Source organism: Rosa rugosa, chromosome 2 (genome assembly GCF_958449725.1).
Source record: "Rosa rugosa chromosome 2, drRosRugo1.1, whole genome shotgun sequence".
Lineage (NCBI taxonomy): Eukaryota > Viridiplantae > Streptophyta > Magnoliopsida > Rosales > Rosaceae > Rosa > Rosa rugosa.
The window spans coordinates 19,457,812-19,475,730 of record NC_084821.1 but is presented as its reverse complement, the minus strand read 5'-3'; the positions used below and the strand labels follow the sequence as shown (position 1 = coordinate 19,475,730).

At 40.3% G+C, this 17,919-nt stretch overlaps 1 protein-coding gene across 1 annotated transcript; it reads left to right on the top strand.

Moving 5' to 3' along the window:
- The first annotated feature begins 8,230 nt into the window (after window positions 1–8,230).
- Window positions 8,231–9,887, top strand: LOC133728018 (uncharacterized). Its single transcript, XM_062155440.1, has 2 exons — window positions 8,231–8,838; window positions 8,990–9,887. The coding sequence occupies exons 1-2, from the start codon at window positions 8,271–8,273 to the stop codon at window positions 9,739–9,741; spliced, it is 1,320 nt and encodes a 439-aa protein (XP_062011424.1). The 5' UTR covers window positions 8,231–8,270; the 3' UTR covers window positions 9,742–9,887.
- The last annotated feature ends 8,032 nt before the right edge of the window (window positions 9,888–17,919 follow it).

The following is a 17,919-nucleotide window of genomic DNA, read 5'->3' as shown; positions in this document are numbered from 1 at the left end:
TTTTTTTTTTTTTTAAGTAATGGGACAGAAGGAAAGAAAAAACAAGTTTTGAATATCTATTGGGGGGCAATAGATGTCTATTGGAGGGCAATAGACGTTTTTAAATTGATGCAATCCCTTCTTTTTTTTCTTTAATCAAAGTTTTATTTGTCTAATTTTAGGAAGATTAGTTCTCATTTCGGTAACCGAAACGTCTATTGGTGGGCAATATACGTCTATTGGGGGGCAATAGACGTTTTGAATTGATGTAATCTCCTCGTTTTTTTTCTTTAATCAAAGTTTTATTTGTGTAGTTTTAGGAAAATTAATTACCATTTCGGTAATCTAAACGTCTATTGGGGGGTAATAGACGTCTACTGGGGGGCAATACAAGGCTGATAGTCGTCTATTAGGGGGCAATACATGGCTGATAGTCGTCTATTGGGGGCCAATAGACGTCTATTAGGGGGCAATAGACTATTGGGGCAATAGACGTCTATTGGGGGGCAATAGACGTCTATTGCCCCTCTATTAGGGGGCAATAGATGTCTATTGGGGGCAAAAAAAACTTTCCGGTGAGATTTTCAGCAAATTCCGGTGGGCGGCAGCCGATGACCGGAATCCGACGGCCGGTGACCGGATTCCGGCAGCCGGTGACCGGATTCCGGCAAAAGTTGGCCGGATTCCGGCGGCCGGTGACGGGCTCCGGTGAAGTCTCCTATGGTTTCTCTCTCTTCCATTTTCTCTATCTCTCTCTAAGTAACAAAGGGGTGAGGGGTAAAATGGTATTAAAAAAAATTTAAAAACAAAAAAAAAAATCTTAATGGGGTATTAGGGAAGACTTCCTTAGAGTGTATTGGGTAAGAGAGAATTAAAAAAACTTAATGGGGTAAGTGGGAAAAAAATCCCTAGAAATGGGGTAAATGGACAAAACCCCTTTTTTTTTTTTTGGTTTCCGAAATGGGTTGGACCCGACCCGGTTCGCCCACCCTACCCAGGCCTGCGTTCATCCCGACCCGGATAGGTCTCCGACCCGGTTTCGCCCCCATCTGCGTCACGACCCACCTTCGGCCCAATCCGGCGTTTCTCAGACCCGATTTTGGCATGATTCTGGCCGGATTTTCCGGTCTCCTGCTGCCACGAGAATCTCTACATTCTCCTCTGATTGTTCCGTGATTTTCAACAGCTCCATCCCTATAAAGAAGATCCCAATTTCGGTTGGTTCCTCACACCCATCCTCCAACGTCGCTGGCGACGCCTTCCGTCAACGACGCCAACGTTCCTTCGACGACGCCAACGCCCAGTTCGAACCCATCTTCGCCGACGCCGGCCTCTCTTCACACCCACCTTGATTTTCTCACGCCCAGTTTGAACCCAGGACCGATTCTTCTTCTCCGGTCTAGGCTTGCTTCGCCGGAACCCAAACCCTGCGCCGTTACTCTCCCTTGACTTCCCTGTGCCTCGTTTGGACCCCAAACCCGTGCGGCCCAACTTCGGTAATCTAGTCCCTCGCAGGCGGTGTCTCCGTCAGCCGGTCTCCGTCGTCGAGTTGTGCCCCCTAGCTTAAATGCCGAACGTGGTCCTTCCTGCATAAAACTCCCTCCCTCTCTCTTCTCCTTCTCGTTTTTGTCTTCTGTTTCTCTTTTTTGTTTTTTTTTTCCTTTTTTCTTTTTCCGTCACTCCTTCTTTTGCACGTTTATGTATAGGAAAAATAACTATCTTTTTTGCTCATCGTAGTTTCTGCTTCCCGCACCCATGGTTCGCATCAAGATCACCGATTCAGCAAAATTCCAGAAGAAAACTCTAGAGAGAGTTGAGGAGTCCCTGGCTTGGAAACCGACGGATCGCCACATCGAAAAGTACATCGAGGAGTACTCCATATCGAAATCTGTTAAGCTCTCACCTGTTCCTGCGGACGCCGATATTTACACTGGCGCAAACATACCTGATGATGCCTTGATTTTATCTCCTCAGCACTTGAGATTTATCAGGTTTCTTATACACCCCGTCTTCCAACTCATGTGGGCCGTACTCGGTTTGCATCCACTTCAACTCAATCCGCATGCCTATCTCCTTCTGTCTGCATTTTTAATCATGGGTTGGAAGTGGGGGGTGTCCTTGGGGCTTTCGGATTTCCTTAATCTGTACAATTGTGCCAGAATTGGCAAACTCAGATATTTTAACTTTACTCCATACCCGAAGATGAAGGTGTTCGGGGGTTTATCCAATAACTATCGAGGATGGAAATCCAGGGCCTTGTTGATCACTGGTGGGTGGCGCTCCCCTGAGCTGGATCTTTTGCCCCCTAGAGCTTTCCCAGACGACCTTGGTACGAATCTTAACCGTTTTCTCCCTGTACTGAATTCCCTCTAAGGTGTCTGTCGACAGACTTTCACTCATTTTATGTGTTTATCTTGCAGCTTACAGACTCTCTCAGGCTAAGGTCAATCTCCCCCCCCCCCCAGTCGTATTGCGTGGTTAGAAAGTCACCTTGTGTAGCGAGAGTGGTTCCCGTCTCAGTTTGTAACTCGTGAGAATCTTCTCGAAGCCGCATCCAACCGCTATAAGCTTTATTCGGCAGTTACTAAGAATACATTGACCATGCACTTTCTGGGAAGGAACTAGTGGTTCGTGTTGTACAAATCGAGAACAACTTCTACATATCAGACAAGTGTGAGTCATTATTTGCTGAGTATCTCGAAGTCAAGGACACCTTTCGTTTATTAGTTCCTTGCTCGGCCGTGGTCACAGTCGAGGGGGATGAAGCAGGAGAGAGCCTCGAGGTAGAGGAGGGAAGGTCTGAGGGTAATGCTTCGGATGAAGGAGTTTCATCGTGTTCGGTAAGGGAGCTGCCTCAATCGGTTCCTCCTCCTCGGAAGGTGAGAAAACGTATGGTTGGAGATCTTGTCGCTGGCGATGGCCCGTCTCATTCTTCTTGAGAGGAACCGGCTTGAGACACATCGTCATGTTCTCCTCTACTGAAGATTCTCTTTACTCCCGTGCCGGATACCATCTCTCATCCGTCCTCTCGAAGCGCCCCTACGTCCTTGGCGACCCTATCGGTCATGATGCCTCCCCCTCCATCCAAAATTCTAGAATTAAGTTTCAGGAAGCGCGACAACTCCTATGTTTTGGCGGGAGAATCCATGTTCGCCAATGGTCCGGCCGCGTCAGCGGTAGCTAATGCCTTTGCATCACTGAGGTCCAATTCGAAGCTGCCTCCTAAGAGTCCTACGGAGCTTTATGATAACATTTGCGCTTCTCAGCTGGATGTGAGTAGTTTTTCCTTTTTCCTCATGATTTTCTTCTTGACGCAATAGGCCCTCATGACATCCCACCACTTCCTGCGCAGCCTCGACATCTTTCAATCAAAGCAACAACAACAGTTGGACGAGGCGAGTCGCCAACTCAAATCCCAAGAAGAGGAGCTTAACGAATAGATGAAAACAATGGTGGACCTAAGTCTCCTCCTTGAGGACAAAGATCGTCAGATAGTGACACTGAAAGCCGACTTGGACTTAGTAACTCAGAGCAAGAAGGAGGAGTTCGAGAGAGGGGCTGCTCAGATGAAGCTCATATCAGCCAAAATTTTTTGGCTTGGATGGAATCAAGCCCTGACCAGAGAAGAGGACAGGTGCTACGTTGGCCCCGACGAGTTCGATCGTTACTACGGATATGCCCTCATGTGCTACTCTCCCATTCGAGGCATGCTTCCCGGAGACGTTCCCTCACCAGCATCCAGTGCTTCGGAGGGCCATGGCCATGGGGATGAAGAAGTGTCCTCCACCCCTCAATCCAAATGAATGTCCGGAAGGAAAAGTGCCGCTCTCATTTACTCTTTTATTCCGCATGGTTCATTTCATAGTGATTGAATTTTTGTTTCTTTCTTTTTCGTTGTCCTGTTGCTCTTACCCTTGTTGGATTATTCCTTCGAAATTGTCCCAACTACTGATATTTGTATTTTGTAACAAGCCTTAATAAAACAGTAATAATTTTTTTTTGACACACCTTCTTCATTGGTACTCTGCGGTTGAGTACTTTTCTCTTCGATCGTCTTTGAACGGTTGGCATGATCATTCCTTCGAGGATCCGCCTCCTCGAGCATTTACCAACAGGCATTACATTATCAATTATTCGAGAATAAATCATTGTATGTACTAACCTTGAGTGCCTTGCTCGATTTCTCCCTTGAGAGCTTGCCTCCTTAAACGTTCACTTTTTCGTCTCTTCAAGAATTCACCTCCTCGAGAGAAACTCATCTCCACGAGCCTTTGCTTTCTTGAGTGTTTTCCTCCTTGAGAAAAACTTGCCTCCTCGAGAGTTCTTCTCCTTGAGCACTCTTTGACATGACATATAATTTACTTCCCTACATGCCCCCTTGTTTTTCTTCTCTGTGCGCACAGTTGCTCAAGAAGAAAAACAAAACAAAAGCAGAATATCCTAGGCACGGAGCCTTTTAAACAAAAATTATGTATTAGAGGATTTGAAACCAAACCGTATAGGAGGGTTTACCCTCCGCGCACTACTCCTTATCATCTTCCGAGGACACGACTGCCCCCAATCCCTGTGGGGGTCAGATGCAATACCAATTGCATAACCTCCACGTCCTGCAAGGATAAAATCCATCATGCCATCCCACCCCCGCCTGCGGCGAGGGTGTGGTCCATCATCCCACCCCCGCCTGCAGCGAGGGTGAGGCCCGCCATCACACCCCCACCTGCAGCGAGGGTGAGGCCCGCCATTGTTGGTTAAAAATTACAACACAACAGTCTAGGTTAGTTTTGTAGGGTGGTTGGTTGTCTAGTATTAAGGCTTGGGTTGGTATAGAGAAGTTGTGCTACTCTATATTCAACTCTTCATAATTGATTTGCCAAGAGAAAGAAAAACTTGGCAAATTTCAAGTGTACTAATTTTCTACCACTTCTCTTATTTCTCATTGATCTTCCTTTATTTGTGGATTTTGATTGCCTGTGTGTGATATAATTCTTTAGCTTTATTATTGTTCTTGTTTTATAATCTTTCACCAAGAGATCAGGATAGAATCATTAAACTATTCCCAACAAGGTCAGAAACTACCACCAAATCCTCATATTTCTATCTTATTGACCACATATCAAATTTTTATTGTTGTTCAATCTTATTAGAAGGGTTAAAAGGTATTCAAAGAAAATTTAAAAATAAGGAGTGTGTATTAAGTTTAGAGATGTGCATTTAAAATTTCTCTTTTTTATTAAAAAGAACATGTAAATGACTCTTTTTTGGGCGATTAAGATTCACTAACCTGATTTTGAAATAATTGATCCAATATTTAATAATCTTGACTCAGAGGGCGGCTCAATTAACTTCAGGTGAGTCTTCTCGATTCAGCAATATATATATTGCATATTTATAGTAGAAGAGCTGTCCAAAAATCATTTTACGTTTAGGTACAATGAATTTCTGTTGTAATGTAGTTGCAAAACAAGCAACTCCAGGGCTTTAAAAACAATGATGAACTGGGCACATGGAATGGCCGGTTGAGTATTGGGGCTTTGAACTTTTGATAACAGTCTCAAGTGATTTCAAATTTAAGTCTCCACAAATGACAAAAAAAAGATGCCATTCTATTTTAGATGCATGCATGGATGATAATAGTCCAACAAATGTAATCTGTTCATTTTAACCAAATTCATAGATTAGGGATTCGTCGATTAATAGTGTGACAGGTGATAAATTTAGATTGTGTGGTGATTGGTGAAGAATGGAATGCCCCTAGAATTTGTTAGGAGACCCTTCCGGAAGTTGCTTTGGGTGTAGATTATGCACAAGTTTGGTTACAATATGATATAACTTTTACCTCGAGAATAATAATATGTATGTATTTTTTCAACTAATTAGAGTATCTTTAACAATATTAATTATATTTTAGTTAAATTTCAGTCAAAATAATTTAAAAGTAATTTTAAGAATTAAATAATGTTTACTCCCTATACTTATAGGGTTTCATCGTTTCAGTCCATCACCTTCAAATTTCACCTAAAAAGTCCATAAACTCTCAATTTCCTCCCAATTGGTCTCTGCTGTCAAAATTTTCAATTAAAATTGCTGAAATGTCTATTATGCCCTCATTTAATTTTTTTTTTTCTCTCTCTCTTTTATTTCTTTTTTTCATTTCACCTGTTGAAGGTCAGTGGATTGGAACCATCTTGATGAGGAGATGAACAGAAGGAGGCGAGAGAGCTGGAAGAAGAAGAGGTAAAAAGAAAAAAGAAAAAAATAAATAAAAAAAGAGAGGAATATATATATATATATTTTAAAAGTAATTTAGGGTATAATAAACTTTTTAGGGGAAGATAACGAAGTTTTTGACGGATACTTAACGACAGGGACCAATTGGGAGGAAATTGGGAGTTCAGAGACTTTTTAGGTGAAATTCGAAGGTCAGGGACTGAAACGATGAAACCTTATAAGTATAGGGAGTAATCAGTATTTAACCCTAATTTTAACTAGCCCCTTCTAAAATAGGTTTGTATCAATTTTCTCTAGTTATAACTAGTCTTGAATTAATATGTTTTTTAAATTAAGAAAATTAGTTTAATTGTAATTATAAATTACATGCAACGTCGACCAAAACAACTGGAGATGTTTCAAAAAACCAACTTAAGATAAATGTTTTAATGTAATAAAAATAATAGAAGGTCTTGCTCTCTATATTTAGGAGCCAAATAACTAAGAATAAAAATGGAGTCACAAGCATCTCCAATGGAGATGTCTTTTGGCTTGTGTCAAATTTAAATTTGACATGTGACATGACAAAATTGACTTGTTGTTTTAAATTTGAGATTTGGCTAATCTTAATCTTATCTCCAACCAATATGTCAAAAATTTTGTTCATAAATGTTTTCTTTCTCTCGGTAAACAATGAACTGACATTGGAAAATAGAGGGGTCAAATTTGACATTATATGAAAGGAGATGTCTTTTACCATGTCAAAATTGACAAATGGATTGGAGGAACATAATCTATCAAAAGTAGTTGTTGGACTTGCCATGTGGCAAAAGACATCTCCATTGGAGATTCTAGTGGAGTTGCTAAGATAGAATCTGCTAACTATGCTCTTAGAATGGGGATACTCAGGGGCGGACCGGCGGAGCCACGTTGGGGCACAGTGGGTCCCGTGCCCCAGTGTGATTTGAAATATATACAATCCGGTTGCACATTATAATTGAGGGCTGCCTTGTCTTGGTGGTTGAGGCAGATGCATGTGTTTTGGCTAGTCATTGGTTCAATTGCTGGTAACAGCAATGTGCTTTTTGTTTTCCTTTTTTTTTTTTACATTAATACTATAATTTCTTCTTAGCAATGTGCTAATATTTTCTTTTTTATTATTTCTTTCTTTTTTCTAACATTAATACTAGTATTTCTTCTCAGAAAAAAAAAACATTAATAGTATTCTTTCATATAGTTACAAATTTCAAAGATAAATTCTATTTCCATTATGAAAAATTGTCTAAAATCTAAAAATTATAAGTTTTATTAATAAAATATGTACTTTAAAAAATATATTGGCCTTTTTTAGCACAAAAATAGATATTGATATTTCCCTATTTTTATTACAATTTTGATATATTTTAAGTTTAAATTCATTTGTTTATTTTTTTTTAACTTTCGAGTGCCCCAGTTGAGATTATTTTCTGGCTCCGCCACTGGGGATACTCATTTTCTCTTCCACCCAAAATTTTCGGATAAAGTGCGTATTTCAATAAGGCCCGTATTTTACTCTTCAAGTGGTAATTTGAAGTCTATCAATGAAATTCAACTTCTAATCAGGAAAAAAAAGAGTCATATATTGGAAGTCACTCTGTCCGCCCTAGTTTGCCATATTTAGAATGTGACGGATGAAATGGTGTTTGCAATCAACTAACTTGTGTCATCAAACTTTCACAGAAAGTGATTCGAAAAACACTTTGAGGGTTCCGTAAGAAATGATAATGTGCTAGGCCAGTATAATTGGAGGGGATGATTTGGAGGTTAATACACTTGCAAAAGGTACACCAAAGCTTTAGGTTCTCAAAAGGTTTATTGTGTATGGAAGTACGTTTTGTATGCCTATCTAAACAAAAATAAAGTCATTAACCATTTGGTCAACCAAAGCAAATGATGAAATGATTCTGAATTAAAATGATAAGATAATAGCCCGCTCCCCTTATATATACTTCTCTGAACCAAGCTATTCTCATCTATCCTTCGTTCTCATAACCAAGTAAATCAACAGAAGGATAGAACATATAATAAACATACAGTAGCTAGCAATGGCTAAAGTTAGAGGGTCATATATTTTGTTGGCTCTCTTTGTAGTGCTCATTTCGATGGAAGCCTCTGTTGTTTTTGGTCAAGCCAACGGCAATGGAAATGCGAATGGAAACGGCAACACTGGCAGTGGCAACGGAAATGCCAACGGCAATGGCAACACCGGCAGTGGCAACGGAAATGGGAACGGCAATGGCAACACTGGCAGTGGCAACGGCAATGGGAATGGGAACGGCAACACTGGCAGTGGCAATGGTAACGGGAATGGGAACGGCAATACTGGCAGTGGCAACGGAAACGGGAATGGAAACGGCAACGGGAATGGCAATGGCAATGGAAACGGAAACGGGAATGGGAATGGAAATCAAGTTAATGCTGATGTTACAAACTACCAGGTATTGTCACCACTAGCAACCGGACAAGAGAGATGCATGTGCAAAGCTCAGGGCACCTGTTTCTACAAGACCCTTGTCTGTCCACCGGAGTGCCCTCAGAGAAAGCCTAAGCAGAACAAGAAACACAAGGGCTGCTTCGTCAACTGCGGCAGCAAGTGTGAAGTCACCTGCAAGTGTAATCAACTGCATCCACCTCTTTTTATAAATCAGTATCCTACTATACTGAACCGAATATAGAGTTATATATATACTATACCTAACTGGACATGATGTGTTGCAAAAGACGATATTTGTACTAATAATTAATTTGGATGTGTTTTTTGCAGTTAGAAGAGCCAACTGTAATGGGTATGGTTCTCTCTGCTATGATCCTCGATTTGTTGGTGGAGATGGTGTTATGTTCTACTTCCATGGAGCCAAGGGAGGAAACTTTGCCATTGTTTCAGACGATAACCTCCAGATCAATGCACACTTCATTGGGACTCGACCACTAGGAAGGACTCGCGACTTCACATGGGTCCAAGCCCTCTCAATCATGTTCGACAATCACAACCTTGTCATTGCAGCAAAGAGGGTCTCAAAGTGGGATGACAAAGTTGATGCTCTCATCGTAAGGTGGGATGGTGAGTCGGTTAGCATTCCTTCGGATGGAGAAGCCGAATGGAGGACTAATGGTAATCAAGAACGACAGGTAATCGTGGAAAGAACCGATGATACTAACAACGTAAGAGTTACAGTTGCAGGGCTACTGGAAATGGACATAAAGATTAGGCCTATTGGAGAAGAAGAAAACAAGGTTCATAAGTATCAAATACCAGCTGATGATACTTTTGCTCACTTGGAAACACAGTTCAGATTTTCGAACTTATCTGATCTTGTCGAAGGAGTTTTGGGCAAGACTTATAGGCCAGGTTATGTTAGTCCAGTCAAGGTTGGAGTTCCAATGCCAATGATGGGTGGGGAGGACAAGTACAGAACTCCTTCACTATTCTCACCTCTCTGCAAGGTTTGCAGGTTCCAAACTACTAGTCAATCTTCAGGGTTTGAAATTACAAGTGGAGGAGTGGCATCATATTGATCACGATCAAGAGAAATTCACATTGTTTTCCTAATTGGTTCAAAGAATCAAGTAGTAGTTTCATTTGTATGTTTTATTTTGGGAGACTAATATGTCATTGTATACATGAAATTTATGAATAAACAATAAAAGGCTGCAAATTGAGCTTGCCGTAATATACTAAAACGGTATCACTATACTGTAGTTCAAATATAGCATGTTTAGAACGTATATATTTTTTGTCTAGATCCATACTACTACTAGTGTTCTTAGCTAGTTTCTTTTGAAGAATGTTGACTTTAATTAGTGTGCATTGTCAAATTAGGATTAGTTCTATAGTTGTAATAGGAGAGAATTCTCAATTCAAGTTAGAATATGAATCTTTGTACTCAAGAAATTGTACTTTGTAAACCGGCCCCTATATATAGGACTCCTATTATCAATGAATAGACACACAATTCTCTCATCAATCTCTCTTGCATCCTATTTTCTTTAAACACGTTGTCAGCATGAGCCCTAACCCTGAAATCAAAAACCCAAAAATCGAAAAAAAATCCTTCACCGTTAGCCTCACAATTAGCCTCGCTACTGCAAACACCTAGCCCGCGCTAGCCTTGCCTGCTGCTGCCACCAGCGAGTCCCTGGCCAGCCTGCCCCTGCAGCTTGACGCGCCCCCTGTGCGACGCTCGCTAGCCTCACCTGCTAGCCTTGCTAGTGCCTACCCCGCCCCCTCCCCCTATGCGCGTCAGCCTACTGCTAGCCTCGCTCTCTGCCTTGGTTAGCCTCGCCCCGCACTCGCTTAGCCTCGCCTCGCTAGCCTCACTTCAATACAGCCTGCATCAAAGCGCACATGTTTCAAGCTCCAATCAACAAGTAAGTTTTTATATTAAAGTTCTCGCTTTCTGTAATTTACTTTTTTTTTTCCTCAGGGACTTGCAACCTCCCTTCTTCTTCATCCCATCTTTTTGTAACGTGGGTTTGATTCTTAAAGCGGAACTATGGGGGTTCATGCTATATATGAACTAAAAGCGTTCGTAATCTTCGGACTAAGAGCGTTCGTACATCGATTTTGACCGTACAAACACCATTGTTTCGATCTAATCCAAATATTCTTCGAAATCGATTTCTTGGTAGTATTAAGGCTTGGAAATCTTAATATTATTTTTCGTGGAAGCTTTGACTCCGAAACTAATTCGTTCTTGTTTCAGTTTTCTGGATGTCAAACTCGAATGAACTCGATTTTTTTCCATTGGATTATGCAGGCACAAGATACATAGTTTGGACTCATAACGTTGAGCTCCACCTTATTGCCCATGATTTATTGCATACAATCCAATAGCTCTGTTCTAAAGGAACTGCTCCAGACCTTCAAACTGAGACCGACAATTCCAAGGCACTTACCCTGATGAAGCATCACATGGATAGGGACTTCTAGTTTGAGTTCATGAATGAGGATAGCGCTATAAAGCTTTGGCAAGCGCTTCGTGAACGTTATGGCAACGTTCATGACTCCATCCTTCCGAATTTAGAAGCAGAATGGAATGATCTCCGCTTCTCTGACTTTGACACAGTCATGCAATTTTATTCAGAAGTCCTCCACATCAAGGTAATGATGCATCTCTGTGGAAAGACAATCACAGAAGAACAATTGATTGAGAAAACCCTCAATACCTTCCCTATCTATGCTATGAGGTCCTCTGATTTCTTCTGGACTCATATAAACGCAAGACAAATCACAAGTTTTCAACAGCTTATAGTAGCTATGGCAACTGTTGGAAGGCATGGCAATGAACTTGTGGAAAAGAACATGGTAGGCCTAGTGTTGGCTACCACGAGCATCGTACCATGGCTAGAGAAAGAAGCCATCGACATTATGATCGACATGCTCAAGAAGGTAATCGCCAAGGGTGGCGAGCAGGCGACCATAGGGATAGCAGTATAGAGGGATGTAGGACAGGACACCATGGCGCCACTGCCGGCCATGGTGATGCCACCCTGCTACCAACGGTCCTAGGGACTATACACATTACGCCAATGCGCCTCAATCATGGGAGAATCCTCTTCATGGTGTCTATTTCTGATATGGAACGTCTGATCAATGGACTTGAGTTTGCAATGTACCTAAGAAGGTAGGTGCCCCATGGTAATCACAACATCGAGTTAACAAAGACTTTAAATCTGGCGATGAGGATAAAATGCCACAGATTTTTATTTATATAGTTTTTTATTTTCCAAGAATTATGTAATGACAATTATGTCTTAATCAATAAATGACATTTTGTTTTAACTCTTTCTCGACTAGGCTCATCCAATTAATTGTGATGTCTAGGAAAGGTTTGAACTGAGAGAATGGTTTTACAAGTGAGCATAGCTCCACCAAAATCTCGATTTACCTTACTTAGTCACAACCAAATTGGAGTTACAGAAAGGATTAAGTGACTACGATTTGTCTAAGTTTGATTTTATTTTGGATTAGATTTTGGTCAATAAACTTTAATGTAAGCATTGGCTATTATTAATAAAGTCTCAATTTATTTTATTGAATGTCTTGGACATATTTTAAATTTTGAACTTTATTATTTTTCAGTATGTTTCCCGGAGAGCTAGGATACTTCGTGGATAGTGCTACTACGCACACCATACTTTGAAATAGGCAATTATTTCTTTGGATGTAGCCTACTCGATCTTCAGTGACTACGATGGCTGGGTCATCAAAATTGATTCATGGTCGAGGACCAGCTCAATTTTGTTGCCAAATGGCACATTATTAATGTCACCGAAGCTCCATATGCTCCTAAAGCTGGAAGAACCCTTTTAAACTTTAAAGATATAAGAGCCAATGTTTTTCATGTGGAAACACATTGTGAGAATGGACAAGAGTTCATTTGCATCACCTCTAATGACTACAGACATAAACGAGTACTAGAGAAACTTATGTCTCTTTCGCATCAAGAATAATTGGTTCAATGAGACCGGACATCTTGTATTCAATGTCGCATACAAGACCGGACATCTCATTCGCAGTGAATTTATTAGCTAGACATAGCTCTGCGCCAACACGTCGTCATTGGACTGGTGTAAAGACAATCTTTCGATACTTAAAATGTATGATTGATATGGGCTTATTTTATCTCTAAAGAGATAAAAAGAATGACGGAAGAATGTGATTGGACCCCATTAGCCCGGGCACCGCCGTCCAAACCGCCATGGCCAGCCATGTAGCCGTCGCCGTCCATGATGGTCGGCATCATCCTCCTCCCCTCCATCAAAACGATGGTGATGTTTTGATAGGTTTTGTTGATGCAGGGTACATCTCTAACCCTTACAAAGGTCGCTCCCAAATGGGTTATGTCTTTACCATGAGAAGCACTGCGATATCTTGGAGGTCTACAAAACAGACCCTTGTTGCTACTTCCTTGAATCATGCAGAGATTATTGCTCTACATGAAGCTATGCATGAATGCATATGGCTAAGATCTGTAATTAGACATATTCGAGGGACTTGTGGTTTGAAGTCTACCACAGATGAACCTACATGCATTTATGAGGATAATGCAGCTTGTATTGAACAAATGAAGTTAGGTTTCATCAAGGACGACAACACCAAGCATATATCGCCTAAGTTCTTTTATAATCAGCAACAACAAGCACTTCTAAAGATTGAAGTGAATCAAATCCAATAAGAGGATAATGTAGCGAACTTATTCGCTAAGTCGTTACCTAAATCCACCTTCAAGAAACATGTTCAAAGCATTGGATTAAGAAAGTTGTCTGAACTCTCACGATTATAGCAATCAGGGGGAGATGTCGACATCATGGGGAGGCATGATGTCTACATGTTCAATCTCGGAGAGTGAAGGACGTGTTGTACTCTTTTTCTCCTCATCGAGCTAGACAAAAAATATAACTACATGGATCTAGCTCCTCTAAAGTCCAAACACTCTAAAATTTCGTACAGTACGTTAAATCTCGATCATCTGAATAATCTAATGATTTAGAAAGCCTCCACTTCATTAGAATTGGGTATTTTAGAAATTTTAGCCAATTTGAGGTTAACAGTGAGACTAACTTGCCATTAACCACTTCATCAAAAAAAAAAAACTATTCTCAGAACTGTGGGAAGAGATATTTTTTCCCAAATCCGTTGGTGAAACTATGTCAATCTTTTCCTACCAAGCTTGAGCGGCTCTATCTCTATATGCAACACAATAGCTGGTCCTAGGATATGATGTACTGCTTATTTAACTCTTTCCTTGAAATAAAACATTAACAATATGTACGTGGTCCTCAATCACCACTTTTGAGTCTTTGATATATAGGCACTCATGCATGAGCATCGATTGATAAAGGTCTAATGCCCTAAGATCCCTTGGATACTTATCACTGGTGATCGACTTGGTCAAGAACACTAAGTTGTGCCTCCCATTAGGGCTCCATTCAAAAATGCTAAAGCAACAACCTCTTCAAATCTGAGATGGTCAGTTTTGACTTGCTGGAGAATGGAAGAGAATGATGGGAATGGTAGAATGAAATATGATAATTTGATAATAATTTAGTCAAAGTTGTGGGATTTATGTATAATTGAAATTGCGAAGGAATTTTCTTTTCAGTAAAAACACCAAAACTAATTATGATGTATGTCATATTCAGATGCTAGCATTTTTTTTTTTTTTTTAAGGGGTTTGGAACTCAGCCAAACTGGGAGGCTCATCCCCACGCCTGACTTATTGTATTATAAATTTATAATGAAAATGATGCATAGAGGGGGACACAGAGCCTTAACCTCTAGCAATATTACAAACATCCATATAGAGTACATCCCGAATAATAACAGGAGTCTCATCTAACCAAACATCATTTAGAAAATTAAAGCTAGCAATGTGTGCTAATCTATGAGCAACACCGTTTGCTTCACGAAAAATATGCCTAACCTCAGTTGAGTGAAAGAACGTCAAATATGACTTACAATCGTCGATAATATGCCCAACATCAGATAGGTATTCTTTGTCATGTGCCATGGCTGCAATCATGAGTAAGCAATCACTCTCCAATTCAACCTCCGAATAATCTTGGTGGATACCCAAGAAGAGCCCCGCCCGAAATGCCTCTGCCTCCATATGTAAAACAGAGAGTGCATGGGGGAAGTACTTAGCCAAAGCTGCCACACAAGTACCTCTATCATCCCTGATTACCACTCCTATACCTCCATCTCCAGAATCAAAGTGAAAACTTCCGTTGACAGGACCCGCCCCAGATTTCACCCTGAAATCCGAAGTGGCCATGCAGGGCCAACCTTAGAAGAAATTCTATCAAAAATTTGGCGGAACTTCCCCTAAAAATGGACTACCCAAAACCTGTAGAAAGACATTTACACTTCTAAACCACCATCCTTATTCTCCTGGAGCCACCCTTCTCCCCAAATCACAACATCTTCCAATTCACATTACACAAATCTCAACTTAATAACATTAATTCCATGGTTATCAGGGCAATTCTAAAACAGAAGGTGTAATAGAATAATAAGTAAAGAGGGTAAAGGATCGATAAACCCTACAATGCGGAAGCAGTGACAACTATGCCTCAACTCCATGTACGCCCGACCTTAACTAATCTAGCTTGCAAACTGGGCATTTTAAACCGAAGGGCCCAGGGGAAAAGTATTGAAAAACACGTTAGTGTGAGTGGACAAAAATAAATAATCAAGATAATTTAAATGAAGCAAACTTGAATACTTTCTCACGTATTTAAACTTATAAAACCTCGATGCATGCAACGTTCATAAAACGTATTTCTTTAAAACTCAAAATCTCATAAAAACATACCAGCCCCGCTGGTTAAGAGAAATCGGACTAGCCCTGCTAGTCAAGTAACAGTAGGATATGGGGAAGAAGAAATTATCACCATACGGGTAAAGGAGCCCCTTAGGCTCTACCCTCAACTGCCACTCACACATCGATTGTGTGAAGAGGAGAACTAATAACCTCGACTACCACTCACGTGAGGAGGAGAATAAATCACCTCGACTGCCATTCACAAACACAAAGTAAGTGAGGAGGAGACACTATAGAACGACCCCAGTATGGTGAAGAAAATAATCGAAAACCAGTAAATCCATAATTCCATAAAGCTTCCCCAATTTCTCACGAGAAAAAAAAGTATATTCCAATGACGTGGCCCCACACGCCAAAATATTCTCAAATTCATAACAAATAGGCGAGAGATAATTGATAACTATAATTCCAGTGAAAATCTCATCTCTAATAATATCTCAAAATCGAAAAATCGAAAAATAAAAATATAATAATAATAAATTCCGCAAATCACTTCAGAAAATAATTCGTTGAAAATCATATAAATCATAATTTCAAATAGTAATCATATATCGGAGATAAACATCGAAAGCTCAACATCCAAAAAAAAAAGTATCACGAATCCATTTCCCAAATCAAAATCGAGATAAATCATAATTAATCTCCGACAATCAATTCATATTACCGAAAACAATTCATAAATCCAAATCCGAGCATAACAATTTCATATCCGAAATTCATATGGAAAACAATGCCAAAATTATAATCCAAAGCAAAATATTATTCTCGATAAATAAAATGATAAATAAAATAAATCAATCAATCATCATTTCGGGAAAATAATTGCATGCATCATCATTTAAAACAAAAGTCCACTCACAATACTATTTAGGCGACCACGCATACGAGTTTCTTCGTCGAGCAGTAGTTCGGTATAGCGCCCTGTACACAATTATAATCCGTGAATAACAATTCAGCAATTAAATACGATTCCAAAATCAATCATCTTAAGTCAACATCTCTATTTCCTTCTCCGATCCAACCCAAACTTTACAACTAACATCATTCCATTAATTTACAAGTTCTATGGCAAATTTGAGAGAAATCCAACGGTCGGATTCTTGTAAATCAATAATTGAAATTCTAAATCTTCGGAAATTAGAAATCGATTCAAAACTTCTCCAATCTTCACCAAATTCACATATATAAGCTCTAGATCAAAAATAGGATTTAACTAGCTACAAATAGAAGTTAAATCGCTGTTCAACGCACTGCCGCGCGCCTCCTATAGTGGCGGTACGTGGGGCCCATGCGCCACCAGCCACCACCTCCGATGGCCACCAAATTTTGGCAACAGCTCCATCTCAACCTCCTTAACACTTCTCTCAACTACCGCCAAGCCAGAAAACAACTAGAACTGCCTCAATAATTATGAAAACAGTAAACCCCGATTATGAACAGTGAGAACATTCAAACCTTCGATTCTTCCTCCACGCTTCAAATCGCTGCCAAATACTTGGAGAACATCATCTACGTCTCAAGGCACTTCAATGGACCAAGGTTTATCGCCGGAGCTGGGCGGAATCGGGAGATACCGGCGTTGACTCAAAACTGCTACAGTAAGGTTCTTGGGCTTGGTTCTTCGTTTTCCGGCTAAGACTCGGCGAGCTACCACAGCAGGCGAGTCCAGGAAGAGGAGAGGAAGAGAATTATGGCCGCAGCTCGCTCCCAGGTGGCCGGACTTGAGAGGACGCCGGAGTTGCAGAGGAGAGAGAGAGCTCGGGGAAGGAGAGAGAAAAGAGACACGGGGAGGAGGAGAGAAAGTGAGAGAGTTACCAAGTTACCACAGTAGAAAATTCAAATATATATATATATATCAAATTACCATAAACAGTAACTTTTGTTTTTCACTTATAACTTTCGCATATGAACTCCGATTTTTACGTACCACATATGCACGGACTCGGTTTAACGTTCTCTACAACTTTTATGAAGAAAATTTTCTCAAATTTTGACCCGAACGAAAAGTCAACTTTTTAGGGCCCCTAAAAGATCGAAACAAAGTAAAAAGTGAAAGTAATTGCTATTTACCGTCCAAATGACTAGTAAACCGGTAAATTGAGATACGAGACGTAACATCCGTCAACAATGATCTTCAATCGGCCACTCAGAGGATTAGCCCACTTAGATGCTAGCATTTTTCTTTTCTTCCCATAGTTTAGGAACTAATCTGGAAAAGGAAATTTTTTTTTTTCCTGATGAGGTTAACGGCAAGTTAGTCTTATTGTTAACATCAAATTTGATATAATTTCTAAAATACCCAATTATAATGAAGTGGTGGCTTTTTAAATCATTAGATTACTCAGAGGATCGAGATTTTACGAACTTT